General features: G+C 56.3%; 1 protein-coding gene across 2 annotated transcripts; it reads right to left on the bottom strand.

Annotated features, from left to right (window-relative positions):
- Positions 1-210: 210 nt before the first annotated feature.
- Brd2 (bromodomain containing 2) lies at positions 211-10,153 on the bottom strand. 2 transcript variants are annotated; one of them, XM_004649590.3, is made up of 13 exons: positions 10,006-10,153; positions 7,245-8,450; positions 5,789-6,092; positions 5,070-5,207; positions 4,383-4,521; positions 4,074-4,288; positions 3,599-3,973; positions 3,010-3,138; positions 2,580-2,831; positions 2,191-2,450; positions 1,301-1,605; positions 1,066-1,188; positions 211-913 (listed from the first exon to the last, which is right to left on the bottom strand). In XM_004649590.3, the coding sequence occupies exons 2-13, from the start codon at positions 7,268-7,270 to the stop codon at positions 777-779; spliced, it is 2,403 nt and encodes an 800-aa protein (XP_004649647.1). In that variant the 5' UTR covers positions 7,271-8,450; positions 10,006-10,153; the 3' UTR covers positions 211-776. The 2 variants fall into 2 exon arrangements, with proteins under 2 accessions (XP_004649647.1, XP_045011871.1); XM_045155936.1 differs by lacking the exons at positions 7,245-8,450; positions 10,006-10,153 and adding an exon at positions 5,454-5,546 and having other exon boundaries at positions 5,789-5,929.
- Positions 10,154-10,714: the final 561 nt, after the last annotated feature.

The following is a 10,714-nucleotide window of genomic DNA, read 5'->3' as shown; positions in this document are numbered from 1 at the left end:
GTCAAAGGTTATTTCAGATCCATCAAGGGCTGATGCCATTTGCTATGTAATGCACGAACAGCCTAGTGTTAAAATATCATACCTGAGACCTTAGGGTTATCTTCATTGCTAGCTTAAAAAAAATTCCACCCCACTCCAGAAAAGTTAACCAAGTCCATTTCCATGGAGGTATTACAAAAACAGACCTCACTAAGGTAACTAACTCAAAACTTGAATAACATTTTCTTTATTTACAAGTTAGGATCAAGAGACAAAGACAAGACAGTCCAGGGGACCAAATGGGGAGATGACTGAAACCCCAAGGCCCCAAATGGAGCAGAAGAAAAAAGGGAAAAGAGTAGAAAAAAAAAGTCAACGTAAAAAAAGAGCTCCCCTTTCTTCCCTCCCCATGGAGGCTGAGGGGACTGCGGCACCACATCCCTACAGCCTTCTAGCTTAAATAAATTAGAACAAACAACCTCAAAACAGGGCCCTTAGAAGTGAACAGGGCAGCTATAGCCTCAGGTAACCTTGTGCCAGGCCTTTGCCCACTCCCACCCCACACCCTTGCCCCACCTGTACATCATCCTGAACAGGCCATTCCCAATAAGGCAGGGAATCTTAAGTTGTCCATGTCCCTCCTTCAGTAATGTCCCTGCATCCCTCCCCCTGCAGAGCCAGCTCTCTATGGAGGGGGGTGAGATGAACAGTGTCACAGCAAGAGGGAAAATGGTGGGGCAGGGTAGTATAGGGGGTCCGGTCCTGCGGAGCCTTCCTGCCCCATGTGGCCTGGCCCCTTAGCCTGAGTCTGAATCACTGGTGTCCGAAGATGATGATGATGAAGACGAGGAACTGGAATCCGAGCTGGAGCTGGAAGCACTGAGACGTGACACTGCTACCTGCTGCGCTGAGGACGACTCTGTTTTCTCACTCGCTGCAGCCAACACAGAGAAGGATCATCTCCATATATCAAGGTAAAGACTTAGATATATAGCCCAGCCCAACATTTGCCCAGTGTGCGAGACAGCCCTGCAAGACCGCAATTACCAAAGACCAACGCAGAAAGCATAATCTAATTTAACTCACCTTTCTTGGGAGGTTTTTTGGTGGAATTAAGCTGTCCGCTGACATCCTGTAACCGCTTTTCTAGTTCCCGCTTCTTCTCCAAAGCTAGCTCCTCCTTTGTCTTTCCCACAGGTTTCTTAATAGCTGGGAGAGGGAAGATATAACAATGGGTGGCCACCACCTCCCTGTCACCTGGGGTGCACACCATCTGTCCTCAGAACCCCGTCAGGCGAGCATGACCGTGGCTGGTACTCACTGTAGGGCTTCCGGGGCTTCTTCCGCAGGCAGGACAGGACATAGCGCTCAAGCTCTCTAAGTGTGGACGGCTTGAGCGTTTCAAAATCAATCTCAATTTCTTCTGGGTTTGAGTCACGTAAAGAGGGCTCTCTGGCTTGGATGATATGTACAACTCGACCCAGCTTCTCCCCAGGTAATTTATTGATATCCAGGCTCAGCTGCCTCTTCTCGTCGTAACTCATGGGTCTGCTCTCTTCCTCCTCCTCTGAATCGTAACCAGCAGGCAGCATAGGTGGGGCTGTCTTTGTGGCCTTTTTGGGTAGCCTATGGATGAGAAAACATTTGTTAATTCTCTCCCAAAACGTTCCCACTGCTCAACCCAGGAACTAATTCCTGAATGACTGGTGCTTCTGTTTTCCCATTAAGACACATGTCTAAGTAAGAGTGAGACACTGGGACTACCTTAAAAAAAGCAACGCAGCTAGTTGCCAGAGCTCTTACATGCCTATAAAGTCTCTCTCTTCACTGCCTTAGAGGATGACCCAGAGAACTTTTCTAAAAGCACTTCATTTTTTTTTTTTTTTTGAGATAGGGTGGTCTGGAGGTCACAGCAATCCTTCGACCTTGGACTCCAAAGGCGTCTATCACTAGGGCTCCATTTTACAAGTTTTACTGAAATACATCACTTTGATTGCTTTTCATCTATGGCTGCTTTTGCAAGTCAAGTCCATGCTCATTATCTGAGACCCTGCTGCTCTAGTAAGGTATCTGGCCCTGGTCTTCAGGAGTGAAACACATCACCTCCATAGAAGAAATCACCAGTCTCTGCTTCCTACTGCCAAAGTTCACTTGTTACAGGGCAGCTGGACTACCTTGTGACACTAGACACACACACACACACACACTCACTTGCTGCTACTTCCTCCAGAAGGTCCAAAGCCAGGAAGACCTAGGGCAGCAGCACTGCCACCCCCACTTGCTTTCTTGGACTTCTTGGGCTGAGGTGGGCGGGGTGCCCGAGACCCCTTGTCGTCATCATCTAACCCTGCCCGGCCCCGATGCTTCTCTGCCTTCCGTTTCTTCTTCTTCTCTTTTTTCTCTCTTTTCCGCTTGGGCTTAGAGATTGGGCCTTGGGACAGGGCAGCCAGTTGTTCATGTACTGCCCTAAGCTAGGGGAGAAAGACGCCAAATATGGAGAGTTTACATTAAGATCAAGGGGAAAAAAACAAAACAAAACAAACAAAACAGAACACAAAGCATGCATGTCTTACTCAGTAAAGACCAAAGTGACAAAATACCTGTTCCTGTAGTTCTGCCAAGCGATGAGCCCTTTCCTCCTCAGAGTCTGAGCTTTCACTCTCTTCTTCTTCCTCTTCATCATCATCCTCCTCTTCTTCCTCTTCCTCAGAGGAACTCTCACTGCTGCTTTCTTCACTAGAAGATTCTGAAGATGACTTGGCCAGTCCTGGGACCAAAGCAGTCGAGACTGGTAAAGGCCCTAGTTCCAGTGGCTCATCTGGCATCTTGGCATAGCGGAACTCAAATACATCCTACAAAAAAAGCAGGCAGACTTAGAACCATGTGGTACTGTCCTGACTATACCCAGCTACCCAGGATGGCAGCTCCAGTTTCAGAGCAGGGGGGGCTCATGTTGAAGATGCACAGCAGCACAGGCAGTGAGACACCGCTATGCCCACTTGCTGTATCGGAACGTCTGCCTTAACTCACCTGTAACTTTCGTGCCATGGCTACGACATCATGATCGGGGGGATTGTACTTATAGCAGTTGGAGAACATGAGCCGCACGTCAGCAGCAAACTCCTGTGCGTCCCGGTAGTCACGGTTCTCCATCTTCCGCTGCAGAAGGAGGCAGCATCAGAAGCTGCACAGACAGAGACTCACCTTTCCCTGCCAACCCCAGACACCACAAGTCGCCCTTTCTTGGAGCTCAGTGGGGATGACCTTAACAATCTGTGCCCCGGGGCTCAAGTTTGAAGTCAAGGGATTTGAGTAGGTTGAAGAAATATCTATGTCTAGGAAAAGAAATCATTTAAGTGACAGGGGAGAGGGGAGACAGCCTCTAACACCAGTTTCCCCAACACTCCTAACAAATAGTACTTTATTGTAAATGAACAGTGTTGTAGGAAATGAAGACTTCTAAGTATTACATCTTCTACCCTATTAAATTTTGTAAAAGAAAATACCAAGAATGAAAGACTGCTGTGTGCCCACAAGGAGACAAGAATATTGCTTTATTTATCCCTAGGCTCCAGTCAGGGTCTGTCTGAGCATCCCATCTGCCCCATGCAGTGGGTACCTTGACAGTGCTGAGGTCCATGGGGTGCTTAATGATGTCATGGTAATCATGCAGGCCAAGAGCAGAAGCATCCACTGGTTTATAGAAAGGCCAGGCATAGGCAGCATGCTTCTTTGAGAGCAATTCCTTCAAAATGCCATTGCAATGTTTTAACTGTTCTGAGAGCTTTCCTTTCTTGGAGCTCTGGTGCTGTTGCTGAGAGTCAGGCAAGTCTTTTCGTGGGGGCTTGATGGGGCGGCCACTCTCTCTGCGCATAGGGGGAAGCCGTGCTGCTTTTGGCTCAAGGCCACCAGGGGGGCTGGCTGGGGATCCAGGAGCCAGGATGGCTGTAGGTGTAGGGGTGGTAGTATCTGCTTTCCGTTTAACACCTTTTTTCTGTAGGAAGAAGGACAAAACCCACAGCCCATCATTCCAGGCTCATTTCATTCAAAGCCTTTCCCTCTCCATTGGCCAGAACAAATCTGATATATCATACCTTGGCAAGGGGCTGAGCTGGGGGACCTGTAGAGACAGCAAGGAGCGGGGGTCCAGCAGAATGCAGGGACTTTAGAAGTGGAGAAGAGATGACAGATGGGTGGGGAATGTTGAGGACAGTTGTAGGTATCTCAGGGGGTGGTGTATACAGGGCCGTGTGTGACACAGAAGAGACAGCAGGCACCTGATGGGCACTGGTAATACTGCCCTGGAGTGCTAGGAGGGAAAAAAAAAAAGCTTATTTATTTTTTAAGTTCTGGCTCTTTCATCATCTTTTGGGTATCCATTTGCACAACTCTCTCTCACCTACCTGCCAGCTTGGCCCCCTTCTTATGGCTGTTCTTAGGGATGGTCACCACAAGCTCTTGTTCCTCTTGTGGCATTGATGCCACTTTCTGTAAGAAGATCTTTTCCAGTGTTTGTGCCATTAGGACAATATCATCGGTAGGCTACAGGGAACACCAAAGTTTCAAGTTGAATAGACAGCAGGCTCCTTTTATCAAATGCTTAAAGAGTACCAAAGCCAGACCTTAATTTCTACTCTTTCCAACCATTAAAAATACCATACCCTTGCATGCACACACACAGCAGACAGAACATGATCTGTTAACATTCACAAGTTTAAGAGAATCAGAGCAATGATTTGGCTCTGCTTAGGTCTCTGGAGCTTTGGGAGAAACAGGGCCACCATCCCCAAATACGAAACGTGTTCTACTTAAACAACCTCTAATTCTAAGAGCATGGAAGCCACATGTCAGCATCATTTGGAGCTGACTTTAACACCCTGAACAGAAGGCTAATAAATATGTAACAACTTTTTTTCAATAAGATTCGTATCTCATTTTCTGTAAATTAAACATATAAAAGCTGGGCGTGGTGGTGCACGCCTTTAATCCCAGCGGCAGAGGTTTGCCGTGAATTTGAGGCCACCCTGAGACTTCATAGTTCCAGGTCAGCCTGGGCTAGAGTGAGACCCTAATAAATAAATAAAACTTACCTTGTTGTAAATGTAACAGTTGGTGAACATGGTATTAAAGTCCTGCATACATTCTGAGGCAGCCCAGTAATAATTGTTTTCAAGTCTCCTCTTGATAGTACCCATGTCCATAGGCTGCTTTATAATTTTGTGATAATCCTAGAGAAAGAAAGGCTATGTCAGAGCTATCCAAACACCTATACTAGAGAAACCAGAGTAGAGACACACATGCATGTGCAAGCACACACACTCACCCTATGTACCACACTGCGGCCCCAATTAAACTATAGGGTAAAAATATTGGACTAGGTAGGATTCTTTAAAACCCCCTAAGGAAGTCCTTATTACCTTTCTCTAACCACCCACCTCCACCCACTCTGGACACTTCCCATCCTGTGACATTACCTCCGGGATTGGCTATCCATGGGCTGCATGAGGGAAAGGAAGAAGCTAAGAATTTTGGCCACCGTGGTCCTCTCCCAACCCGGGGTGGGAAATCTGTAAAATGGAGCCAGGGCACAAAAGTTAAGGAAGGACACATGGAGGGCACAATGAGAGATGCCAAGAAAAGAGATAACAATTGAAGGACCAGAAATCGAGAACACTGGTGGCTATCTGCCCTACAGAGACATGGGGAAATCCCTAGGGGCCGCAGCATCTATACTAGGCAGCCACCCCACTCACACACATTCTTGCTCAATCCCATACCCCCCCAACTCCCAAGAGATGTGTGTACTCACCGGTAGACCCAGTTTTACAGCATCCACAGGCTGTCGGAATGGCCATGCAAACTGGTGTTTCCATAGAGCCTTCATCACCACCTTGTGCAGGTACTGCAGCTGGTTAGTTACCCTTCCCGGCTTTTTGGGGTTGGATACCTCAGGGGGTGGTGGGTTGGCAGGGGTCAGTTGCAATGCTGGTACAGAAGCCATTGTAGGGCTCTCAAATCCCTCATACAACAGAGAAGGCTTTCGAATCCTTTTCCCTGGTGCTGCTGCCTCTGGGCCCAACCCCAGTAACCCTGCATTCCCTTCCCCAGGAAGCCTGTGCAAGGACGGAAAGAAATAAGACAAATTAGATGTGTGATCTCATGAAAATCCATCTAACTAATCTGTAACTAGTAACCCCACCACTTTTCGTTAGTTATGATGAGCTGTCTGGCTAAAGCACAAAAATTCTAAAATGTCACATGAGAACCACAGACCTATGGGGATGAATCTTAAGCAAAATGGGTGGAGCTGGCAAGTCAAGCTTCCTCCCCACTAGGGATTTGGTGGTTGTCATGGTACTTGAGACTAAAGGGAAAAGAGGAAAGAAACCAGGGAGGAAAAAAAAAAAAAAACTTCAAAAATGCAGAACAGACACTCAAGAATTCATGGTATAGAAGAGATCAACCTCTAACTGTACAGTAGGGAGGTGGGCTAATAATCGAAGCCCATACATGCGAAAATTCAGAAGCAACACTTGCCAGACCTCAGTCTGAAAGGACTGCTGCCACTCCACTATTCGCACTGTATCAGGTCTCCAAAAAGGAAAAAGCCACTCAGAGCCACCCAACATTCAAAGTCAAGGTCAGCAAATCTCTAGCCGGTCGGGACAGACCATTTCTAAAAAAACATGGTACCACGTAGCATCCAGAGACTAAAGTGGGGTCTCTGGACCAGGTGTTTCCCACCAGCAGAGGAGAGGGTCACTCCACCAAGAACTCATTGTTTACATCTGAAGAGCCGGTGTCTAAGCTCCGCCCTCCCTTCTCAATGAAACTCCGCGCTATCCAGCAACACCCCCGCCGAGCCCTCCCCCGCCCGCGGTCACTGCGAGCGAGCAGACTGGCAATGACAGCCTCCGAAGAACCCTCCGGCAGGGAGCGAGCGATCCCTCTCGTCCGGGAATCCCCGCTACCAAACGCTGAAGCTGTCACCATGGCAACTCGACATGGCACCAGAGGTGGCCACGAACCCCCCAAACACTTAACAAATCAGGGCTGGACCTGCTCGCCCATCCCCACTACACCCTGCTGCACTCGAGCTAGCTGCCCGAGAGGGCCGCGGCGGGGAGTGAGGCCAACCGCCCGCCCGCACTCTCGGGACGCAGGCGCCGTCGCCCGAAACCGTCGCAGGCCTGCGAGCGCAGCGCAGCGCCGGCCGTTCCGCACCGCGCGCCCGGGCCCTCCCGCCGGCGCGAGCCTGGACCTACTTGTGGGGAGTCACGTTCTGCAGCATCTTGACCCCGGGGAGCCGGCGCCGTTCTCAGCCGCGTCAAGTCCGGGTGGCCTCGGTTCCCCTCACCGCCCGGTCCAGCATACCCCGGGAAGTGGGGGGAGGCCGCTGCCCTGGGGCCTCCAGACGAGTCTCCGCCGCCGCGCCTCGCACGACTCCCGGCAGCTTGGCGCGCTCTGCGGGCGGCGGACGGCAAGAAAATGGCGGCGGCCTCCGTCGAGCCAGCGAGCAGGACGTAGTCTCCGAATCCAGACAGTCCCCGACGCCAGACACCGCCGTCAATACCGCCCGCGGCCACTCGGCTGGGATCCTCTCTTCCAGTCGGGACCGCCGGGGCGTGTAAAGTCCCGGTTCCACCTCGGATGGAGGCGGATGAACGCGAAAAGTGGCTCAGGGAGCCGCCTCCTCCATCTTTGAAATCCTCTTGAGGGCGGAGTAGAGGGGGTGGACAGACTCCGAAATTGGGCGGGGCCCGAAAAAGGGACGCTTCGGGGGCTTCTATAGGGTCTGCACTGTCCGCCGGGACCGGTCATGGGCCAAGACGAAGGCCATTTCCAAGCGGATGGACGTGGATTGTAATGGCGGCCCCCGCAGACTCAAGGCTCTGGGGTCGGTAGGCAGAATCCTCCAGCTCCTTCTAGAGGCTGCTCCACTCCAGCGCGAAATGGCGCCGCCGAGCCCCGCGCCAGCCCTTTATATATAGACGGGGGGGCGGAGCCTCGCCGCTCATGCGCGCCACCCTTCTCGAGATTTCCCCCGCCCCCTCCGCGCGCGCTCGCTCGCTCACGCGCGTGAAGAAGCACAGTCGAAGAGGGCGGACCGCCTCTTCGCGGGAGCGCTTGCTATTGGCCGGCCTGAGGGATGACGTCACAAAATCCGTTTCGAAGGCGTCGGTCGCCAGGCAGATGAGTGCCGCATAGAACCACAGAGAAGCGGCAGCCCGCCATGTCTTCGAGCCAGCTGGCAGCGCAGTGGTTTGAAGAGTCCCGGGAAAGAGGAAGGTTGGAAGGTGTGCAGGCGCCATCTCCTCCAAGCCTGCCGCACACTCTTCCCACCTCCCCTTCCGGCGAAGTTCTCGTGAGCTCCGGAGCTCGGTGAACCCGGCGCCAGCCTCGGGCAGGACGCGGGCGTGGCCGGTCAGGGGCGTGGCCGCCGGCGGTGCGGGGAGACCGCGGTGCAGAACCTGGAAAGACAGACGCCATCTTAAGACAAGCCAAGGCCTATACGGTCGCGCGCTGATCTAACCATGCTCCCCAGTCACTTTCAAGCCTCTCACCAGCCCCGCGGCGCGAGCGCACGCACCGCCTCACTAGCCCTCCACCCGCAGGCTGGGAGCCGCACGCCCGCCGCGCCCGAGAAGCCCACCTCTGCATTTGGTGTCGGCGGGCCCAAGGCCGTGCAAATGCTGCCCGGGCGACCAGCCGATCCCCGCAGTTCTCCCTCCCCGCGGCGCGGCCGTAGGTCAGCGCCTGGGAGGAGGGCGAGCGGGGGCGGCGGCTTCGACCTCCTCCCCTCCCCCGCCGTCCGCCTCCGAGGAGGGGCGGGAGCCATCTTGGCCCTGGCGTCGCCCCCTCCCCCTCCCGTCCGGCTCACACCCCGAGACCCATGGGGATTGGGACGGCAACGACCCCCTGGCCAAGGTCGGGCCGCCGCCTCCTCGCGAGCACTCCAGACCAACACGCAGGGTGGTCGAGGGTCGAGGAGGAAAGCAGCCCGGGCTTCCAGGGCTCCGCCCGGCCCCGAGCGAACCTCGGTCACTGCACTTAACATAGAGGCCGGTCTCCCGGCTTCGGGACCAAGACTAGGGTCAGGCCCTGGGCAGAGAGACAAGGACAGGCCGCCTCAGGGAGGCGGAGACCCTCCGCTCCTCGCCAGGGGCCTCGTGGCGCGTCCCGGGAGGCTGCGGCAGGACGATGACACAGCAACTTTACGGGACTCCCCTCCCCCGCCCGGCGGGTCAGGCCCGGCCCCAGGCCCAGCGGGGGGGTGGGGGCGGCGGGGAAGCCAACGCTCCCGGGCTTCGGGAAGGGCAGCCCGACATTGCAGCCGTCCCCCTGCGTTCCGGAAAATCACGGCCCCGCGTGCCCGCCTCCCCTCCCCCCGAGCCAACCGAGCGGCGGCTGAGTTATGCGGCGAGTAGCCGCCCTTGCGCTCTCCGCGCCTCCCCCGCAGCGCACAGGGACGGGGCCGCCGACCAGAAACCCGACACCTCCCCGGGCCTTCCTCGCGCCCCGGCGCCCACCCTCGGGCGCGGGGGCGCTCGGCGGGGGTGGGGCGGGGGTCCGGGGGACCTCGACGGCGCGCGACAGGCCCCACGGGCCGCGTCCACGTGGACGCCCAGCCTCGAAGCCTAACCTCCGCGCGCCATGTGACGACGCGAGGCCGCCGCCCGCCACGGCCCAGGGGAGGAGGGGAGTGGGCGCGGGGGACACCCACGGCTCGGCCTTCCCCTCGGCCGCCCACCCCAGGGGCCTGCTTCTCACCTGCCTGCGCGGGGACACGCCACCCCGCGCCCCTCTGCCCTCCGAAAGCACCGAGGCTCGGGCGCGGCCCTTCCCCTCCCCCACTGGCGGCCTTCTCCCGCGGGCCTCGCCGCCAGCCTGCACCAGGGCATCGGCCGGCAGGTGTTTGAAGGACGTCTCTCCCCCCCCCCGCCCCGCCCCCGGGATTCTGTCCTGAACCCCAAGAATTCTCCCCACCTGAGTGACAGCGTCCACGCCCCAGGGGCCCCGACTCACCTGGATCGCGGAGCGGTGGGGGGCTCCAATGTTGCCCTCAGCTTGGCTGCGGGGGGGAGCCTGGAATCCGGGGTGTCAACCCCCCCGGAAACTGAAGCCGCGATGGGGGAGGGGGCGTCGCCCCCAGCCCCTCCCTCCGCGGGCCGGCTGGGGGGTGGGGAGAGCCTCGCGGCCGCGCGGCCACGTCAGCTGCACCCCAATTGGCGCAGCAGGGTCACGTGGCCGCCCCTCCCTTCCCTCGCCACGCGGGCGTTTTCCGAACGTTCCTGGGGGTCGTGTGGACGGGGCCGAGCGGGGCGCTATCTCCCGAGACTCGGAGCTCGCCAAGGCCGCTGCTCTTTCCAAATCCTCTACCTCCCATGTAGCCGCCGTCCTCCACCCGGTCCCCCCCACTCGCCTCTCGGTACGAGTTCAGCATGGCTGCCGGCGGCCCCCGGGACGCGCACTGCGCAGGCGCGAGGGTGCGAGCGGGCTGGGGGGAGGGGAGAGGGGCGCCCGAGGCCGCGCGTGCGCTGCAGAGCGCAGGCGTCGGGACGCTCCCGCGGCGGGCTGCGGGCGCGCGCGGTGGGTGGGGCGGAAGTGGCGCGCGCCCACCACCTGCCCGGCCGCCCTCCCCCCAGCGCTCCGGGCCCCTCGGGGCGGCCGGGGGCGGCTGCGGTCGGTTCTGCCAGCTCCAGCGGGCGACGCGGCCCGGCTGGTCCTGGAGGGA

The sequence above is a fragment of the Jaculus jaculus genome, chromosome 8 (genome assembly GCF_020740685.1).
Source record: "Jaculus jaculus isolate mJacJac1 chromosome 8, mJacJac1.mat.Y.cur, whole genome shotgun sequence".
In the NCBI taxonomy this organism is placed as follows: Eukaryota; Metazoa; Chordata; class Mammalia; order Rodentia; family Dipodidae; genus Jaculus; species Jaculus jaculus.
The sequence above is the reverse complement of the archived record's forward strand: the minus strand, read 5'-3'. Positions and strand labels throughout refer to the sequence as shown.

Excerpts from the sequence above, each read along its gene's own strand:
- Brd2 (XM_004649590.3), bottom strand. The coding sequence starts at position 7,270 with ATGCTGCAGAACGTGACTCCCCACAA. Across the intron at positions 5,208-5,788 it reads CTGTAAAACTGGGTCTACCG|GATTATCACAAAATTATAAA; the intron begins GTGAGTACACAC and ends TTCTTTCTCTAG. Across the intron at positions 3,139-3,598 it reads TGGACCTCAGCACTGTCAAG|CGGAAGATGGAGAACCGTGA; the intron begins GTACCCACTGCA and ends CTCCTTCTGCAG.